We start from the raw sequence: 18,439 nt of genomic DNA, 5'->3' as shown, positions 1-18,439 counted from the left end.
ACTCATCAAAAGTAGAAGGCAAAACAGATCTATCCCCTCTGAGGTTAAAACAGGAATAAAATACACTAACAGTGACTTTGGTTCAGGAAGAAAGCAAAAGTACATCCGCAGTTCTTATGGTCAGAGAGCATGTGTTGTTCTCACTGCCAAGTTCTTGGTAACACTACCCAAGCCCAAACCGAAATCCACATGCCGTTGCCCATATGACGCAAACCACAGGAAATGGAGGCAATTTCAGGTCTTGAATGTTGTGAAAGGAGCAGTGACTCTGAAAGTGCGGCCAGGAGAACATGAAGGAGCCCCCAGCTCCAACGTCGTTTTGGGGCGTTGAATGAAGACAGATATTGAGCTGGGAGACAGTTGGCACAGAATAAAACAGCTCAAACTCTGACTCTAACTAGGAGCTCGTAAACTAACCTCCTGACATGCTCCCTAGGACTTGGCACTCAAAAAAATGGGACTGATCCTCTTCCCCCACCCCCACCCTGTGACATGCCAGTGAATTAAAACCCTGGACCGTTAGCCCAAGAGCTGGAGAAAGTCAAGCAACATACTCCAAAGTGATTAAGAAATCTTTTGCTTTCTTCTTATGGAAATGCCATTCTTTCATGAACATTCGTAGTCACAGATGAACTTCAGATTGACCGGTAATATTCTTTTCCTTTTGCAATATTGGATGTAGTAAGTTGATGTGACTAGAACACAGCTTACTTTTTAAAATCATAATCCTTGTAATTTTTATAAGCAGATTTAAAGTTATACTAATAATACCTCTGATATTTAGGCATTCAACTAAAAATTTAGAAAAATTACATGTCTCTTGCTTTGTCCAATAAATGTAATTCCTAAGACACTTTAAAAGTTGAAATATCTTAATAGAGGAATTTTGTAAAATAAATAGTCAAATCATTTAGGTTGAAGAGTGCATCTTTTAATATTCTTAAAAGGAGACTTATCTATATTTTATGCAAATTTTTTAAGGCAGTATTCTTTTTTTTTATTTAAAGCATATGAGCTTTGGAGTCATTTATCTTACTATCTGGTAGAGCCAAATAATTACAGATAATATAAGTCTTATGTGGAATAATTCAGCAGCCAGTTTGAAAGAGGCCAGCAGCATTTTTTTACTATGTTAATCAGAATCAATATGGCAATGTCTTTCAGTTAAAAATGTATTAATGATACATAAAAATATTCTACAGGTCAAAAATGCTATATCACCTTCAAAGAGTTTTTATACACACTATTTCAGTGTGCAATATTAAGCCTATTTGAAAGGACTTCCAATTTTAGTGCCTCTTTAAAATTTTATTATTTTTTTCCTCTCTATCTTTAAGTTGTCCAACATAGTGAAAGATTACTATGGTCAAGCAAATTAACACGTCTGTTGCCTCACAAAGTCATCCTTAATGAGAAGGACAGAATCCCATGCCCAGAGCACAGAGTTATGTATCTGGCTCCTTCAAGGCAGAGTGCCTGAGTGACTTGCAGAAAATAATGTACTTATTGTAAACACCACACAAAGTCACTTCAATAAGTACAGTCATCCCTCAAGGACCATGGGGGATTGGTTCCAGGACCCCTGTGCTTAACAAAATTCCTGAATATTCACGTTACTTTTATAAAATTGAGTATTATTTGCATGTAAGCCTATGCAATCCTCCCATATGCTTTAAATCATCTGTAGATTACTTATAATACCTAATATAATGTAAATGCTGTGTAAACAGTTGTTATACCATATTGTATAGGGAATAATGACAGAGAAAAAAAACTCTGTACATGTTCAGTATAGATTCAATTTTTTAAAATATTTTCAACCCACAGTTGGTTAAATCTCAGAAACAGCACCCACAGCTACAGAGGTTCAATTGTCCTCTGTATTTCTTGGGCATACCTTGGTGAAAGCTCACAGTGATAATCTGAACTTGTCCCTTTGATCTTTTAAAGCAGGGAGGCAAAATAATCAAATGGAGGGCAGAGGGTTGTTTTCATTTTCAGATCATCAAAAATACTAAACTGTTGGTCAGAATGATCTATGAAGAAAGAAAAACAAATTCAAACTATGACTAACAAGGCCTGCTGTGCATGAGTCACCAACTGAATCAAGCAAGGTCTCTGGACACAGGAGGAAAAGCACTTAGGAGCCACGTCATGATGGAGCAGTGAGCCTCCCAACTTGCTGGTCTCCTCACCAAACTATTTCAATACCTGGATGGAGTCCAGGAGAAGAGAGCTCAGGCAGCTTAAAAATTGCTTCTCTGTCCTACAAGGGATGTTTTCAGTGACCTTGAGGAGGGGTTTAACAGTGACTTTCTTAGGTGTGAACATGAAAATAGTGGGAGTCTAAGCAGCACAGTTGTCTCCAAGGCATCGCACAGCCTGCTTCTTGAAGGAAAAATCCAGATTGCAAAGGAAGAAAACAACTGCCCAAATTCCACTTACACAAACTGAAGTGGGATTATTTTTAAAAGTAAAACATAAAATACAAAACAGCATAAAGCATGTCAATTGAATATAAGGTTTGCATTCATTAGCTTTTTTTTCTCATTGCTGCTTTGTATTCAAATCCAGGGGAAGTCCACAAGTATACTTTCAATTACAAAACAATTCTTTCTTTTATCAGTTCTTTCAATCTAACTTGCATGCTCATATCCATAAGGCATGGCATTTCTGATAAATAGGATAGTGATGAATTCAACTGGAATTTCCATCTTAGTGTGTGTCTCATAAAAATAGTTCTCTTTCCACTTGAGGTTGCTTATCTGGAGAAAATGCCATAATGCTTGATCTGACCTGGGAAGTTTCCCTGGTTAAGGTAAATTGATACTTACATAAGCCATTTTTTATCATAGGGATGAGGCTAGTAGTGAGGGTAGAGAAGAAAAAGAGAAAGAAGTTCACTGGACAAACTTTCACTGCCTCATTGCTAGAGAAAGCATTGGTGCCCAGGACAGCTGCCACCTGGAGCTAGGGAGAAAGCTGGTCTCATAGCAGGGCTCCCCTCCGGCCACCAGTCTTTGAAAATCCTCTCTCTTGCAAAATGCAAGATAACTGCTCCAAACTCCTCCTTCTTAGCTTCATTTCCTGCTATTAGAGGAATCTCTTCCACGGCAGCCAAGCTCAGGCTCCCTCTGCCCCAACCTCCAAGTAAGGCTAAGGCATGCCATGGGCTTTTCCTTAATTGTCATTTCCCATAGATTCCCACAGACTGGCGTCCTTTCTCCCTTATAGAAATAGTGATTATTAAGGACTAATTTTTGAAAAGATGGTATAGTGCTCAAGAAAACAGTGAAGAAATAACCATTACAAAAAATGCCACCACCTTAGCAGTGGCATTTATCTGACATCTATTTTATCCCTAGTTGGTTGATTTGTTGAGGTGGTTCTGTTAGTCAGCTTTCTATCACTGTGAGAAAACACCTGAGAAAATCAACTTAAAAGGAGGAAAGATTTATTTTAGCTCAGTGATTCAAAGGTTTCTGTCCACGGTTCCCTGGGCCCTTTGCTTTGGGTCTGTGGCACCACAGCACACCATAGCAGTGGGTGGAGGCTGCTCAGCTCATGGCAGCCAGGAAGCAGAGAGAGAAAGAGGGAAAGGGCTGGGGCCAATATTTCCTTCAATGACGTAACTTCCTTCCACTAGGCACCCCCTGCCAGTGTTTCCACCACCTCCCAATAATGACACAGAATGGTGACCAAGCCTTTGACACATGAGGCTTTGCAGTTATTATTGCTGCTCTTATTTTCTAATGGCTCCTCACTTTCTCTTCCAGGACTGGGGAAGAACTAAGGATATAATGATTAAAAGCACAGGCTTTGGTATCAGACCAATGAGGGTACAAATTCTAACTCTGTAACCTGATAGAACGTGCTGGGCAGTTGTCTTTATCATACAGTGAGAGTAATGATAACTATAAAATAAGTACTGTCAATTAACCTCTCAAATGTGTGCTAATGATGCATGGATACTCTGACTTTTCAAGGACATTTGATTATCTGGTTTAAGTAGTCTAGCAGTATGAATGCTGTGTCTCAGAGAGAGACTTGGCTTTGCAATAATTTTTTAAATATTCATTTATCTTTCTGATATGCATTTATGGAGAAGTGATCACATGTAATAAAAAGAAACTCAGCGGTCTGCAACCCCTCATACTTGACTGTCCCTTTCTTCAGGACATAGAGGAAGCATCTTGGAGGATCTGCTGAGGACATCATCTTTCATACCTTGCATTAATTATCTGTTGCTATCTCACAAACTACCTAAAACTTAGTGGCTTAGCAATAACCATTTATTAATCATCACAAGTGTGTGGGTCAGCCAGCTGGGTTTGCAGATTTGGGATAGGATTGCCTGATCTTGACTAGTCTGGCTCCTATGATTGGCAACTTGACTATTTACTGGTTGGTCCAGAATAGACTTACTCATATGTTTAGTGGTGTTGTTGGCTCCTATCTGGAGCAGTGGAGGTAAATGAGCCATGTGTGTTTTATCCACTAGCAGGCTAGCACTGGCTTGTTCACAGGAGGTCACAAGTTTCAAACAAAAGGAAAGTAGGCCACAATATGCAAGAACTTTACAAGTCTCTGCTCCTCCATCCTAAAACACAAGTCAAACTAATCCAGATTCAAAGTGTGGAGAAAGATACTACCTCTTGAGGGAAGAACTACAGTCACTCTGCAAGGTCCTGGGCATGGGGCCGGAAAAGTTTTTGCTACTTTTGCAGTTTACCTCATGCCTTTGATCATAATCCCAATGCTTTTCCCTTCTAGTTTACTAGTCTAATATATTAGGAAATCCTTGACCTAGTTCTACTTATTTTTTCTCTGTACTCCATCAGGTTTCTTCTGGGTCCATTCAAGAGAGTGTGAAAGACCGAGTGATTGACTCGCGGCTGCAGCTGTTTATCACCAAGCCAGGTCTCTACACATGCATAGCCACCAATAAGCATGGAGAGAAATTCAGTACTGCCAAGGCTGCTGCTACCATCAGTATAGCAGGTAGGATGGCCCTGCATGCCCTTGTGGCTCCAGGAGAGGGGAGAGTGGGCACTATTCCACAGCATCTGGCATTGGGAAAAATCTTTTATCTCTTAGTCCAGTCCCCTGTGGGCTATTTCCTCTTTCAGGGGACACTCCAGAGGTGACCTAGATATGGATTTTGGCTGATATGTGGCCTCAACAACTAAATCCTCACATGCTTGTCCAAGTGTTGAGTAACAACTTCAAGGAGATCATTTCTTTCTGCCTCTTTCTTTGTTTCTTTTCTTTTCTCTCTCCCTTCCCTCCTCCTTTTCTGTCTTCCTTCTCTCCTTCCTTACCTCTTCCTTCCTTTTCTTTTTAAAAACTTCTTTTCCCTTCCCCTCCCATTTCTTTCTCTTTTTGGGTTATCCAAACTTCCCAAGACTCTCCAGGAGTAAGTTGGCAGATATTTACCATATTTGAGCCAATTTAGAATGGCTGTTTCTTGGGCATTTGTACCTATGAGTAAGGCTCATGGTTTTTCTCTTTCCTGTTTTATTCAAGCAACAGCAGGATATACAGGTATTTTCAAGAAAAAGCGCTGACACATGGATTTCTAGGATATTTGTGCTGTGTTATAAAGATTTATTTTTAAAATTTAAATGTCCCAAAGGCTTCTGAGAACATTTATGGAATTCCTAGAGATGGAAATAATCCCTGCATCAGGAAATGCCAGGCATGCTATATTCATAGCAGGCTTACTGTCCAAGGATCAGCAGAGAGGTGTTTGGCCCCACATGTAAGGCAAGCACTGGTAGAACCTTGCCCAGGGCCAGCTCCCCAAGCCTGCTGTTTCTTATTACAGTGCCATTTCTTTGATCTTCCCTGATGAGGAACTTTCCAGCAATGTCTATGATTTTTAATATGAAGTAAATAGAAGCTTCAGAGAAATATATTGGGAGTAATAGACAAAAATGGCTCTCTGGGGCATACCCATGAAAGAAAGACTCTAAAACTAAGACTCCCTGTACCACCTCCTGGGATTTATCTGCCTATAGTGTCATGAGACATTGTATGTTATGGAAAATCATTTCTTCCAGAGAATAACAAGTAAAATAAAAGTAAATTCAACTCAATTTTAAAAAAATGATTTCTAGTTATACAGTATTTTACTGTTTTTATAGAGCACTTTTACGTGCATTTATAAAATACACAGACCCTTATGTTGATAAAGTAAGGAATGAAAACTTAAATAAGAAATGGGTCTTGCTTTGCAGGGACTATCAGTCTAGAAGGGAAGTTAGCCAGTCCCATTTATATAATTCAGACTATGCTGTATTGTAGAAACATAAAGAACAATAGCAGAGCACGAGAAGAAGAATTTAAGGGAGTCCTTGGGAAAGAGGTAGCACTTGAACAGAAGATGTGGGTCAGAGGTTGAAATACGTTCACCAAGCAGCGCATCAGTGTTCTAGAACATGATGGTGTTTTCAGTGAGGCAAAAAGTAGGAGAAAAGGTTTGAAGTGGGCTCTAACCAATGTATGAAATGCCTGGGTATGTTTAATGCACTTGTCCATCAGTGTGAAGTCATTAGTTATTTTAGAAGAAATAAGCGCTCTGGTCAAATATGTCCTTTAGCAAACTGACAGACAGGAGGGAGGTGTCAAGGGGTTTTAGGCTTGGCAAGCAGCTAGGAGACTCTTCCAGGAGTCTAGAAAAGTCTTGAAGTCCTGAACAACAGCTTCAGTGATGGGTACTGAGAGAAGAGGAGGATGCCCAGGATCTGCTAGGAGAGAAATAAGATCCGTACATGCTTGAATATGGAAGCGGGGTAGGAGAAGGAGTTCCAAAGTTTTTAAGATTTTGAGGAAGGTGTGTAGGACAAACAATAATATATAAATGAAACAAAACATAAGGACATGAGAAGGCCCAGGAGGTACCTGAAATTTCTGATGTGTTTGAATTACCTGGACTCATTCTAGTCATACTACCTTTGTTTTCTTCACTTATTTGATCAATACCTATTAAGTGAGTATATCTATATAATTTAGCTATCTACATATCTAGATAATGTATAAATATGTGTATATGTGTGTACATATACCATATATTCATTATATGAAGAGAGAACACATTGGCATATGAATACTCAAACCCAAGCAAATTAATGGATCTGATTTAGCTTAACCTACAATTCTACTGAACAGAAAATTTTGTCACCAATCTTGAGAGTCTCATTTCTAGTGATTTTTTTCAATCATTCAAAGATAATCCCCTCCTAGAGTTCTTCCTCCCTCTCTCCTTCCATCTCTTCCCCTGGATGGCAGGGAAGAGAAGGAAAGTATTTATGCAATCATGTCCTCCGAACCCCCGCTCTCTAGTGAAGACAGCATCTTGGGAACTTCTGGTTTCAGAAATTGGTTGGGACCCAGGGGACCTCTCTGATTGACTCAGGCACCTTCTGGAGTAGCATGGCCCTCTGCATCTCAGTTGAATCCTTCACCAAGCCCTGTCTAGAGTCTGCTCTGCAACCACTAGAGAGACCATTCTGTCTGTACCCACTGAGGCCCTAAAGCAGGCCTGCCAAATCCCACCTTAGCTCTTTTTGCATCCTTCATGGGGCCTGAAGCAATTTCTGGATCCCTCTCAAAGTACACAAAACGAAAGAAAGATTCCAACTGACTGACTCAGTTCTGCTATCTACCTAACCATACCCTGCTATTATGTTTACACCAAGGTTGCCATCTCAAATCAGGTTAAGGGATCCCTGTAAGGTATTTTGCTTCTAATATTCCAGATAAGAAATTGCAAATCTCCCTCTTCTTTTGACCTTTTCCTTAATTAATCAATAAATCTCCATTCTAAGATTTGGTTCCAGAAAAAGAATCTACAAAATGTGTATCCAAATTCTTCATCTCCCTTCCTTCCTTGTTTCCATGCATACCAAGTTGGAAGGACCAGACAGGGATTCTCTATTTAATGTGGAAACCTTCAGAACCTACTCATCCTAAGTACAAAGATGATTGAGGAAGCAGTGCTACAACCAGTAAGGAGGGGAACCTAATAAAAATGGTTTTATCTGCTCCACACAAAGGGATATTCATCCCATGGGCATGATCTTTAAGACGCTGAAAAGACTACACAGCATGATCTTCACCATACTATGTGTAGCCACATCTTCTTTCCACTCCTGTCCCAGCTCAAATGAGAACCTATTCCAACTTCATTACTAAATGGAGTATACCAACAGAGAAATCTGTAATCCTAAAAACATAGGTTCTGATGGTATGAGACACGTAGCATAGGAAGGCAATATTCTGGGGTGAGGGGTGGTGGCAATTAGCAACAGCAGCCCATGGAAAATAACCATGTAATGTGCTTGATGGGGAATGGAGAGTGTGAGCAGCATATGAATTAGCATGTAACAGCAGAAGTCTTGAAAACTGCAATACCTAGATGCAGATGAAGAGCAGTCATCTCAGTAGGGGGAATGGCCATGTAGTCAGGAACCAGCAATGACTTGACAAGTCAAGGGGCACCAGTGTGCTATGGAGGTCAATTTCAGAACGTGGGTAAAATCGGGACCTAGAAGTGAAACTTGAGACCACCCTAGGCAGGGGTATATTTATAGTAGCTTCTAAAGGGTCATCAGAGAACCTGAGTAGAGTATACAGCATGAAGAAGGGTTAACATATAACTGGAACCTGGGATGTTGCTTTTTTCTGAACTACATGAGCAAGACTTAAATCGGTCCATATACAGAATCACAGTATTGCCCAATATTAAGGATCAAGTAAACAGATGAGAATTTAGTTAAAAATTGGAAAAGACAAAAGGCTTAGAAAGTAGGGTATGATAGGTCAGAAATATGTCTGTGAGTTGGAAATTTGCTGCATATCTAATCTTATTACCTGCCCCAATTCATAAAAGCTCCAAGATTTCTCTCAACTCCTCATCTGCTTTTCTGGTTGGGAGTCACTGACTACTGGGGGATCTGACCCTCTTCCACTTTTCCCCAGAGTTTCCCAGACAGGTCTAAAAAGGGTACCTTGTGTGCAATTGAATAAGAGCTCTGGAACCTCTACCCTTTTCTCCTCTGGTCTTTGACCTATTTTTGTCAGTTAGACCTGTTAGATGTCTCATGAAGGTCCCTCTGGAAACACTGAGGAAATGACCTTCCAACCCTGGAGTGCTCCTGAGGCCAGCCTTGCAGGGAAGTGAGGCCAGTCTGATGAAAAAGGGATCCTTGGAGCTGCTTTAACTCAGAAGCATTTCAGATAATCATGGTCTTATGCCCCCCCAGACCTCCTGTGCTTGAGTGTGGCATCTACTTTTCCCTATCCACTCAGCCCCTTTCCTGTGACCTGTGGCGGGGCTGTTCAGAGGTCCAGTCAGACATGGTGCCTCCTCTTGCTATTTTGGCAATGCCTCCTGCCCTAGAACCTGCTGCTGTCTCTCACCTCAGCTGTCCCCATGCCCCCCTCGTGTTGTGTAGTCAACAGCCCCCTCTGTCACAGCCCTGTGTTTCACTTGGAAGCTCTTACTCCATCTGTTTATTTACTCATCCCAGCAGGACAACTGGAAATGGAAAGAGCTGGTCTAGTGCTTAAAATTATATCCAAAGATATTTCTAGGGTTTGAAGGACAACACAAAACAGGGATTAGCCTTCCTTTCCCCCAAACCCTTCCATGAGTCTGCTCAACTCTCTGTGTAGGCAGAAATGTGATATACTTCCTTCTTCATCATTTATTCACCATTAGTCTTCGAAAGGAATCAGAAAAGTTTTTGCACCTTCTGCCTGTCAACCAGGAAGTTGCATTTCCCCTCCAGTCACAACCCAAAAGACTCAAGTTACGATTTAAACTCACCAGGATGCTGGTATTTGGCAAGGTGCTTTGTCTTTGTCATCAGAACCCTAGGCCCTGTGGTGGCGACCAGCCAGAGGGCCCATGATCCCTTTAATGAGCAGGGTCCTGGAACAGCCAGAGGCCATCAAAACAGACACAGGGATTCAGAAGAACATGCATGTTTGCATTTGCCATTTTCAACAGCACTAATATGTCCTTTATCAGACAGTGAGGTCCCCAGTTCTGTCAGTGCTTTTCCAGTCTTAATGAATAGGAGCGAGTTGGTGGCCATATCCTTCCTTTCCTGTTATCCATTTCCTCTTCTACCAATCTCTCCACTGTCTGCAATGCTCCTTCTTTGGATCAACCTCAGGGTCCAGACTTCTGGTTTCTACATTTAAAATGTATATGGCATCATCAGAAATCTGATGTGATGGTTTGGAATTCCCTCACTCTCAAATGGTCAACTTAGTTTTATTTTCCATATTTCAAAGTTGATGTTCAATACTGTTACAAAAAAATATAGAGACCCTTAAAATCTACGACAAAATTGATAGAGATGATTAAATGTTCTACAACGTTACATACTCTTCCTCATGTCTAATAGCCATGCTCCTATTTCCCTCCAGTGCTGGAGGTAATTTTTAGGCATAGGGTGGGAGAGAGGGAGCACATGATCCCCTTTACCACTCAGTGCTTTCAACCACCATAGGTGAAGAGTGTTCTTATCAATGGAACAGACACCATGCCCTGGAATTTCATGCTGACTTTATCTGGTTTTAAACTGATTAAAAGTATTTTGTTTTTGTTTTTTAATAAAGGGTAAAGAATAAATAAGTAACAGACAGTAGCCACACTAAATTGCTACCAGATGTTCTGTAGTTAGGCATAAAAGGTAAGCATGCTTTTACAATTAGGCAGCTTCTTGTGTTAGAGCCCAGGCAAGTTTCAGAAAAAGGAAGGCCAAAGTTTGACTGACTTTTTCAAGATAATTTTAAAGATTCTATAAGTATTGGGTAACTGTGTCAGTCAACTTTATATTGCTGTGACCAAAATGCCTGACAAGAACAATTTAAAGAAGGGAAAGTTTATTTTGGCTCATGATTCCAGAGGTTTAGTCCATGGTCGGCCAACTTTAGAGTTCTTTTTTTTTATTTTTATTTTTACAGACTGCATTTTGATTCATTGTACACAAATGGGGTACAACTTTTCATTTCTATAGTTGTGCACGATGTAGATTCACACCATTCGAGTAATCAAACTTGTACATAGTGTAATGATGTCTGTCTCATTCCACCATCTTTCATACCCCCATCCCCTCCTCCCTCTCATTTCCCTCTATGTAATCCAAAGTTCCTCCATTCTTCTCTTACCCACCACACCCCCACCCCCATTATATTTTATATCATCATCCACTTATCAGGGAAAACATTCAGCCTTTGGTTTTTGGGGATTGGCTTATTTCACTTAGCATGATATTCTCCAATTCCATTTATTTACCTGCAAATGCCATAATTTTATTCTTCTTTATGACTGGATAATATTCCATTGTGTATATATACCATAGTTTCTTTATCCTTTCGTCTGTTGAAGGGCATCTAGGTTGGTTCCACAATCTAGCTATTGTGAAGTGAGCTGCTATAAACATTGATGTGGCTGCATCACTGTAGTATGCTGATTTTAAGTCCTTTGGTATAAACCAAGGAGTGGGATAGCTGGGGTCAAAAGGTGGATCCATTCCAAGTTTTCTGAGGAATCTCCACACTGCTTTCTAGAGTGGCTGCACCAATTTGCAACTCCACCAGCCATGTAAGAGCGTGCCTTTTTCCCCACATCCACGCCAACACCTATTATTGCCTGTGTTCTTGATCATAGCCATTCTAATTGGAGTGAGATGAAATCTTAGGGTTGTTTTAATTTGCATTCTCTAATTACTGGAGATGTTGAAGACTTTTTCATAGGCCAGAGGCAAGAGAGAATGTCAAGGCAGAAGGGCCTCATGGAGGACCATTCATGGCAGCCAGGCAGCAGAGAGGAAGGGGGAAGGGGCTGCAGGGAAAAAGATGCTCCTGGTGACCCACCTTCTCCAGCCATGCCCCACCTGCCTACAGTTACCATCATCAGTCCTTTCAAACCAGGATGGACTAATAAGGTTACAACTATCAAAATCTATTTGTTTTACCTCTAAATATTCCTGCATTCACACAGGAGCTCTGGGGGGACACCTTATAACCAAACCATAGCAGTGGCTATTGGAAATTTTTGAAGTTTAAAAAAAAAAATCTAGCTTTGAGATTTGTTTATGATCACTATTTCATAGACCCCCTCGCTGTCCCCTAGCCACCACCACCCAGAAAGAAAGAGAAAAAAAGAAAGAAAGAAAGAAAGAAAGAAAGAAAGAAAGAAAGAAAGAAAAAAAGAAAGAAAGAAAGAAAGAAAGAAAAGGTCTATAAGAAACATATGGAAGTCCAATGAATAAGGGTACTTCCTGATAGTCTTAATACTCTAGAAAATTCCAGTCACCCTTGAATTAATTTCATTTCTCTTTGCTTACTTGCTCTTGGAATAGAAGTCTATCAAAGTGTCTTATCTCCTCCCAAGTAGTATGGCTAGATTCTCTTTGGCACTGGTTCATCTCCAAGCTGTTGAATCTTCCTTTTGCATCATAAAGTAAGGTCTCTTTCTATACAGTGACCTTAGCTCCTGAGTGTCAATGAGTTTCCACTCATCTGCTATTAGAATCTGTTTTTAATCCTCTAAACTATATACCATTCTCCAGAATTTCCTAATGTCCTCTTCCATCTTGTCTGTCTGCACAGTGGGAGAATTATCATGAGGTTTGGGACATATAGGTGCCACTTTCCCCAGAATTTTGCATTGACATTGAGGCTCATATAGGTTCCAAACCCAGCTAATAAATGTTAGGGCCAGTATTAAAACCCAGCAGGTATAGGTTACCTTAATGGATTTTTAAATCCTCTTGCTGTAAGCATCTGACTACTGACTCTCTCATGGGACACGAGTCCTTCATAGAATCCTTCAGAGGCCTCCATGTCACACAGTATCCTTATGAGGGAGAATTCACAGTCCCCAGCCCTTGATTCCAATCCCTGCTGGGCAGCCTGTGGTGTCTTACTACTGGGGTTCTTTTGTCTGATGGCTAGTCCTTTTGGTAACCTAGCAACCTTCCATAGCATCCCATGGACTCACAGGAAACTCCAAGGTCCCTGCTGTTTAAGTGATGAGAACCCTCCCTCTGTCCTTAGACCCAATGCTTGTGGTTCTTTTTAGGAAGTAATATTATTTTAAAAATGAAAACAAAGACATTTTCCTTGGTTTTAAGTGCTAGTCTCTTAATTCTTCATTGAAAAGAGCTGCATTAGATGGTTTATAATCATATACACAAAAACACAAAAACCATTCAAGCATGAGAAAATCTAGAGAAATAGTTCCTCTCCTTGTCTCTGATTTTTACTGGAATGCTCTCCACCTTCATTTGAAGGCCAAGAACCAAAACTATGCCTGTGTAAAGAACCTGCTTAATGGAACAAAGAAGGAGCTATTATGCCCTCTGGTCATTGCAAGGAAAAAATGTCAAGAGTGTGTGTGTGTGTGTGTGTGTGTGTGTGTGTGTGTGTGTGTGTGCGCGCGCGCGCACATTCACGTATTTCCTAGAATCATTTCCCTTAGAAATCCAGAGCATGACAACAACTGGTTTAAAAAGTTCAAATATAAGGGGATCCATGCTGTGAATGGTTGAATAAAAATACCAGTATTTTCATGGAATGAATCCCAAATCAGTTCACCTAATACCAATTTACCTACTCACTTTACCTAATTTGTTATCCTCATGACTACTCTTCTAATATTTAAAATTCAGAATTAAAAATGTAACATTTTTCCAGATAATACAGTCAAATACAGTTCTGACCTATTTTGTATTTTTAATACTATGGTACACATTATGAATGGTGAGATTGTTATATGTCATTGTGTCTTTTTCTCTTTTATCTGATTTGGAACACTTGTAGGGCTCTTTAGTCAATTTGCTAAAAATGAATTTTTTTATATTTTTATTAAAAAAAAAAAACCCTTGAACTACACACTTAAGTTTGCAAACATTGGATTGTCACCAACCCACCAACCCCTGTGAATGCAAAGGAAACTGACTTTTCCAAGGAATTCATTTTAGAATTCTTAAAAATGCCAAAAGAACAGCACCCAAATGGATCTAAAAAAATCTTCCAAGGAAGTTAGACCTCAACATTCAGAGAAATTCTAATGCAGCGAATTGGTCTTAGACAAAGCATGTTTCACATTTTACTTTTATAATGGGAGTAGGGAACAAGTAGAAAGTTGACCATAAAACACTTGGTAAAGAGTGTGAAGCTTTAATTTCTCTAAAAGAAGCTGGAATAATTCAGAACGGATGGCCATCTTATAGCCTCCCAGGTCCCTCATGCTGTGAGAGGGTCTGAGTGGGGTCACGTAGCTCACCGCAGGAGAGGCACAGCCTCCTCAAAGTGCCCTGAGGTTTACCCCCATGGGCACAATTGGCTACATAATTTGTGGAGTTATTGCAGAATGAAAATGTTCAAAAATAGTAAGTACTTCAAAGAGGAGCATTAAAGTAATGATAGGAGAGTATAGGATACTGTATGACTGACCACCCAGCCCACACACCCCTGAGGCCAGCATGGGTATGGGAATCACAGTTTTCTAAGTCCCTTTCCTCCACTCCCCTCCTGTCTCTTCTCTTTTAACTGTCTTGGTTTCTTAAGGCAAAGTCCCCTGGTGGCTGATGGAGGGATGTTCTGCCTTGGCTGCTAATGTCCCTGGGCACATCCATTTGAAAAGAATATAGTTACCAGGACAGTGTTTTCTCAATCCCCTTTCTCCAAATCTGCCTGTTAATAATGTAGCATCAGACCTCAGCTAGAAGCAGAAAACTTGAAAGAGCCTTAGAGATTATGGTATGAAACTCTTTCAAACCATAAGATGAAAATTTATTAACTTTCTTTTTTCCCCTCTTTTCAAATGTGATTTCCTATGGAAACTTCCTTTCCTGTTAATAGAATGGAGGTAAGAAACTATTTTTATACCAATGTTTTGCTTGCTTGTGTTTTTTTGATATTTATTAATTGATACACCATTAATCGTCTGCTGTGTGCTGAGTGTCGGAAACTTTTTGAAAGTTTCTGATTTCTAAGCCTTTTAATGCTCTTACAAGATGATGGCAATGATGAGGATAAGGAGAGGTGGCATCTATTGAAAACTTACTATGTATGAGGCACTGTGCTAGCTTTGTATTTATTGTTTAAATGTATCCTCAAGATATCCCTGTGGAAAAGGGACCATGGTTACCTCTATTTCTCAGAAAAGAAACTAAAAGAGTCTCTGAATTGAAGAGTTGCACAGCTAGTAAATGATGCAGTTGGAAATGAAACCCAGAACTGACTCCAAAATGCTCTCTCACAGCTTTTTCCAGGAGATAAGAAAGAGTATCATAACATTTTGCTGTTTACAGTGTTTTAATGCAGTACTTATTTAAATTGATTTTCACAAGAAGTGTAATAACTGTTTCCATCTAATTTTACAAATGAATAAAACTGAAATTCAGAATGATTACTCAATAGTAGTAATGATGAAAATTGCAGCTTAATTCTGTGGTACATTTCTGAGCATAACTTTTCTCATTTTGGTATGGGAGAACTACTACTAATGCCATTTTTTCATATGAGGAATCGGATGCACCAAAAGTTTCCCAGATCACATAACTAGCACGCTACCAAGCCCCCATGTAAACTCAGGTTGACAGCAAGAATTCAGATACAAAACTACTACCCTAAGCTGTCTTACCCAGGTAGCACAGTAACTGGGCAGAATCAAAAACTCCAGTCATCGCCTAACAAAATTTGTTCTAAATCCTGTCCTAAGTCATAGAGCTTTGATGTATTTGTTTACCTGATGAATAAATAGATGCTGAATTACTATGTGGGTACCTGACTCTTGAGAATTCCACAGTGAAGACGAATATCTGCTGAAGGGATATATATAATGTAAGCGTGACTCCAGAGACTTCCGACAGGTGTTTTCTATGATCTTTTGCATGTGATGTGACTCCTCCTCCTCCAGTCCTAGAAGCAACTTGTCCTATTGCTCATTTGAACAATGGGACAGTTCTTGCTGTGAGCTCCTTTTAAAATTTTTTTTTCCCTAAACAACAGGTTTAGGAGGTCAAAGGACAAAATGGCCTAATTTGCCTCCATGTCTTGGGTCTAAAATTTGATCACGGTGTAAAATTTGAGGTATATAAGTGTCTGCAAAAATGGAGACGACTGGGTGGGATGGTACACACCTGTAATTCCAGTGACTCAAGAGACTGAGGCAGAAGGGTCACAAATTCAAGGTCTGCCTCAGCAACTTCATGAGACCCTGTCTCAAAATAAAAAAAAAATATAAAGGACTGGGAAGTAGCTCAGTGGTAGAGCACCCCTGGCTTCAATCCCCAGTATTAGGGAAAAAGAAAGAAAGAAAGAAGGAAAGAAAGAAAGAAAGAGAGAAAGAGAGAAAGAGAGAAAGAGAGAGAGAGAGAGAGACAGAGAGAGAGAGAGAGAGAGAGAGAGAGAGAGAGAGAGAGAGAGAAAGAAAGAAAGAAAAGAAAAGAAAAGAAAGAAAGAAAGGGGAAGTAGTTAGAACACTGAAAGTGTGATTAGAGGTAATAGATAGCTGCTAGATAGCTACATAGATAAATATTTTTAGATATATGATATATAGCTTGGGGTGAGGGAGTCCTATATATCCATATGCTTAGATTATGGAGTGCATCCAAGCATAGCTATGCTACCCAAAGCCAAACCAAGTCCTTAATGATCACAGGAACATCAAAGATTATGCGGAAAACTAATAATAATTGTATAGTTTGTATATGTATAGGTTTTCCCAAAGTGCAAAGGTTTTCACAAGCTAATGGTCTTTAGACTGTTAGGAAGAAAAAACAAAATTATAACCAAGATCTAGCTTTTTATTTAAAAACCCATTTCTTTTCCCCTTCTTGGTTGTTTGTTTTTGTAATGGGGATGGAACCCAGGGGCATTCTACCACTTGGTTACAGCCCCAGCACTTTTTATTTTTTATTTGGAGACAGGGTCTTGCTAGGTTGCCCAGGCTGGCCTTGAACTTGCAATTCTTCTGTCTCAGGCTCCCCACTCACTGGGAGTACAGGCAGATACCACCTCACTCAACTTTTCCTTTTGTTTTTATTCTTTCTTTTGCATTATGTAGCCAACGCTCCCCTGAATAAGTGAGCATTCAATTCTGTTAAGACACTAAAGTTGTTCCAGCATCAGAAATCCAGACAGATGATTGATTATAAAAAGATTATTAATAATCTTTACCTCTGAAGCTATTTTCATTAATTTTTTCCTTAGTATGCTTTTTCTTAGTTCCAATTTTTTTCCCCACAAAGACATGTTTTGTTGTGTACTTAGAGGAAAAAATCAAGAATGTCTTCTATTTTTTAAAAATATTCATGGACAAATAAAAAAACAATAGCATTCAATAGTTGACACCTGACACCACTAGAATCTGGATAAATCCTTCAGAGTTCCAAGACCTGTGAGAAATACTCAGTTTTTACAAGATGCGGTTGTTTCTGTTAAGTGAGGAGGGTCATATCTGGGTTAACTCATCCTCCCTTTTTACCGGGATATGTGAACATGTGAGACCATTGTATAAACCAGTTTTACCTATTTCTGGTTATTAGCTATGACTGGGTTTCTTAAAGCACAGCATGCCTGCTTCTTTGTCACTTTCTTAATGTCACTATGGATCAGGGGCCCCACATGGGTAAAGCATAAGCTAATTCTCTGGTTGTTTCTGACCCTTTACTTCACACAAGTTTGTATGGGAGTATTTATTTATTTATTTATCCGGTGAATGAAACAATGAAGAAAAAACAATCCTGGCTAATTAGCAAAAGGCTGATCCAAATTAAAGGAAGATGCTACACTATATCATTTTAAAGTATATAGCTGTGTTTCTTCAACACTGGTTTTCTCTGAATGTGCTGTCTCATTCTAATGGGTTTGTTTTAAAGACTAGCCAATGCTTATTTGTAAAGTTCCACTTTTTCAAATTCAAATATTCAAAATTGTTAAATTTTGAAGTTTCTCACAGATTTCAATGTGTTTAATTATCCTCGCTTTGAATCTTTTATGTAAAGGTAATGAAATGCTACATTCCAACTGTTTTACAAATCTGAATGAGATACAGTGTAAGAGTTTTCTGCCATTGTTAGTAACAGAGATCTGAAGGAAAGCATAAGAATATGTTGGGACCATCCCAGTGCCTGCACATAGCAAGTGATCAATAAATACCTGTCAATTGAATAAGAGTTATTCTTATAATTATTACAGATACTATCATATTGCATGAAGTAGATGGGTGGGTATGTGACAGCACCAGCAGTGATTTCCATTCTCCCAATTGTCCTTTTAAGCTGTTACAGCAAATAAGTTTTTCCATATACTACCTATTAATACATAATAATCTGAGCTCAGAATAGTTACATATCTCATTTTGCTGAGCAGGGCTTTGGGGCACTGAGTGACGCTGTAACTTCCTCCA

General features: G+C 39.5%; 1 protein-coding gene across 3 annotated transcripts in view; it reads left to right on the top strand.

The window, feature by feature from the left end:
- Musk (muscle associated receptor tyrosine kinase) overlaps positions 1-18,439 on the top strand; it is a 109,427-nt gene that overhangs the window by 64,100 nt on the left and 26,888 nt on the right. For all 3 annotated transcript variants that reach the window (XM_047524976.1, XM_047524975.1, XM_047524973.1), the window contains 2 exons: positions 4,842-5,001; positions 14,887-14,893. In XM_047524976.1, coding sequence (XP_047380932.1) covers positions 4,842-5,001; positions 14,887-14,893 — 167 coding nt within the window. The remainder of the gene's footprint in view (positions 1-4,841; positions 5,002-14,886; positions 14,894-18,439) is intronic.

Source organism: Sciurus carolinensis, chromosome 14 (genome assembly GCF_902686445.1).
Source record: "Sciurus carolinensis chromosome 14, mSciCar1.2, whole genome shotgun sequence".
Classification (NCBI taxonomy): domain Eukaryota; kingdom Metazoa; phylum Chordata; class Mammalia; order Rodentia; family Sciuridae; genus Sciurus; species Sciurus carolinensis.
The sequence above is the reverse complement of the archived record's forward strand: the minus strand, read 5'-3'. Positions and strand labels throughout refer to the sequence as shown.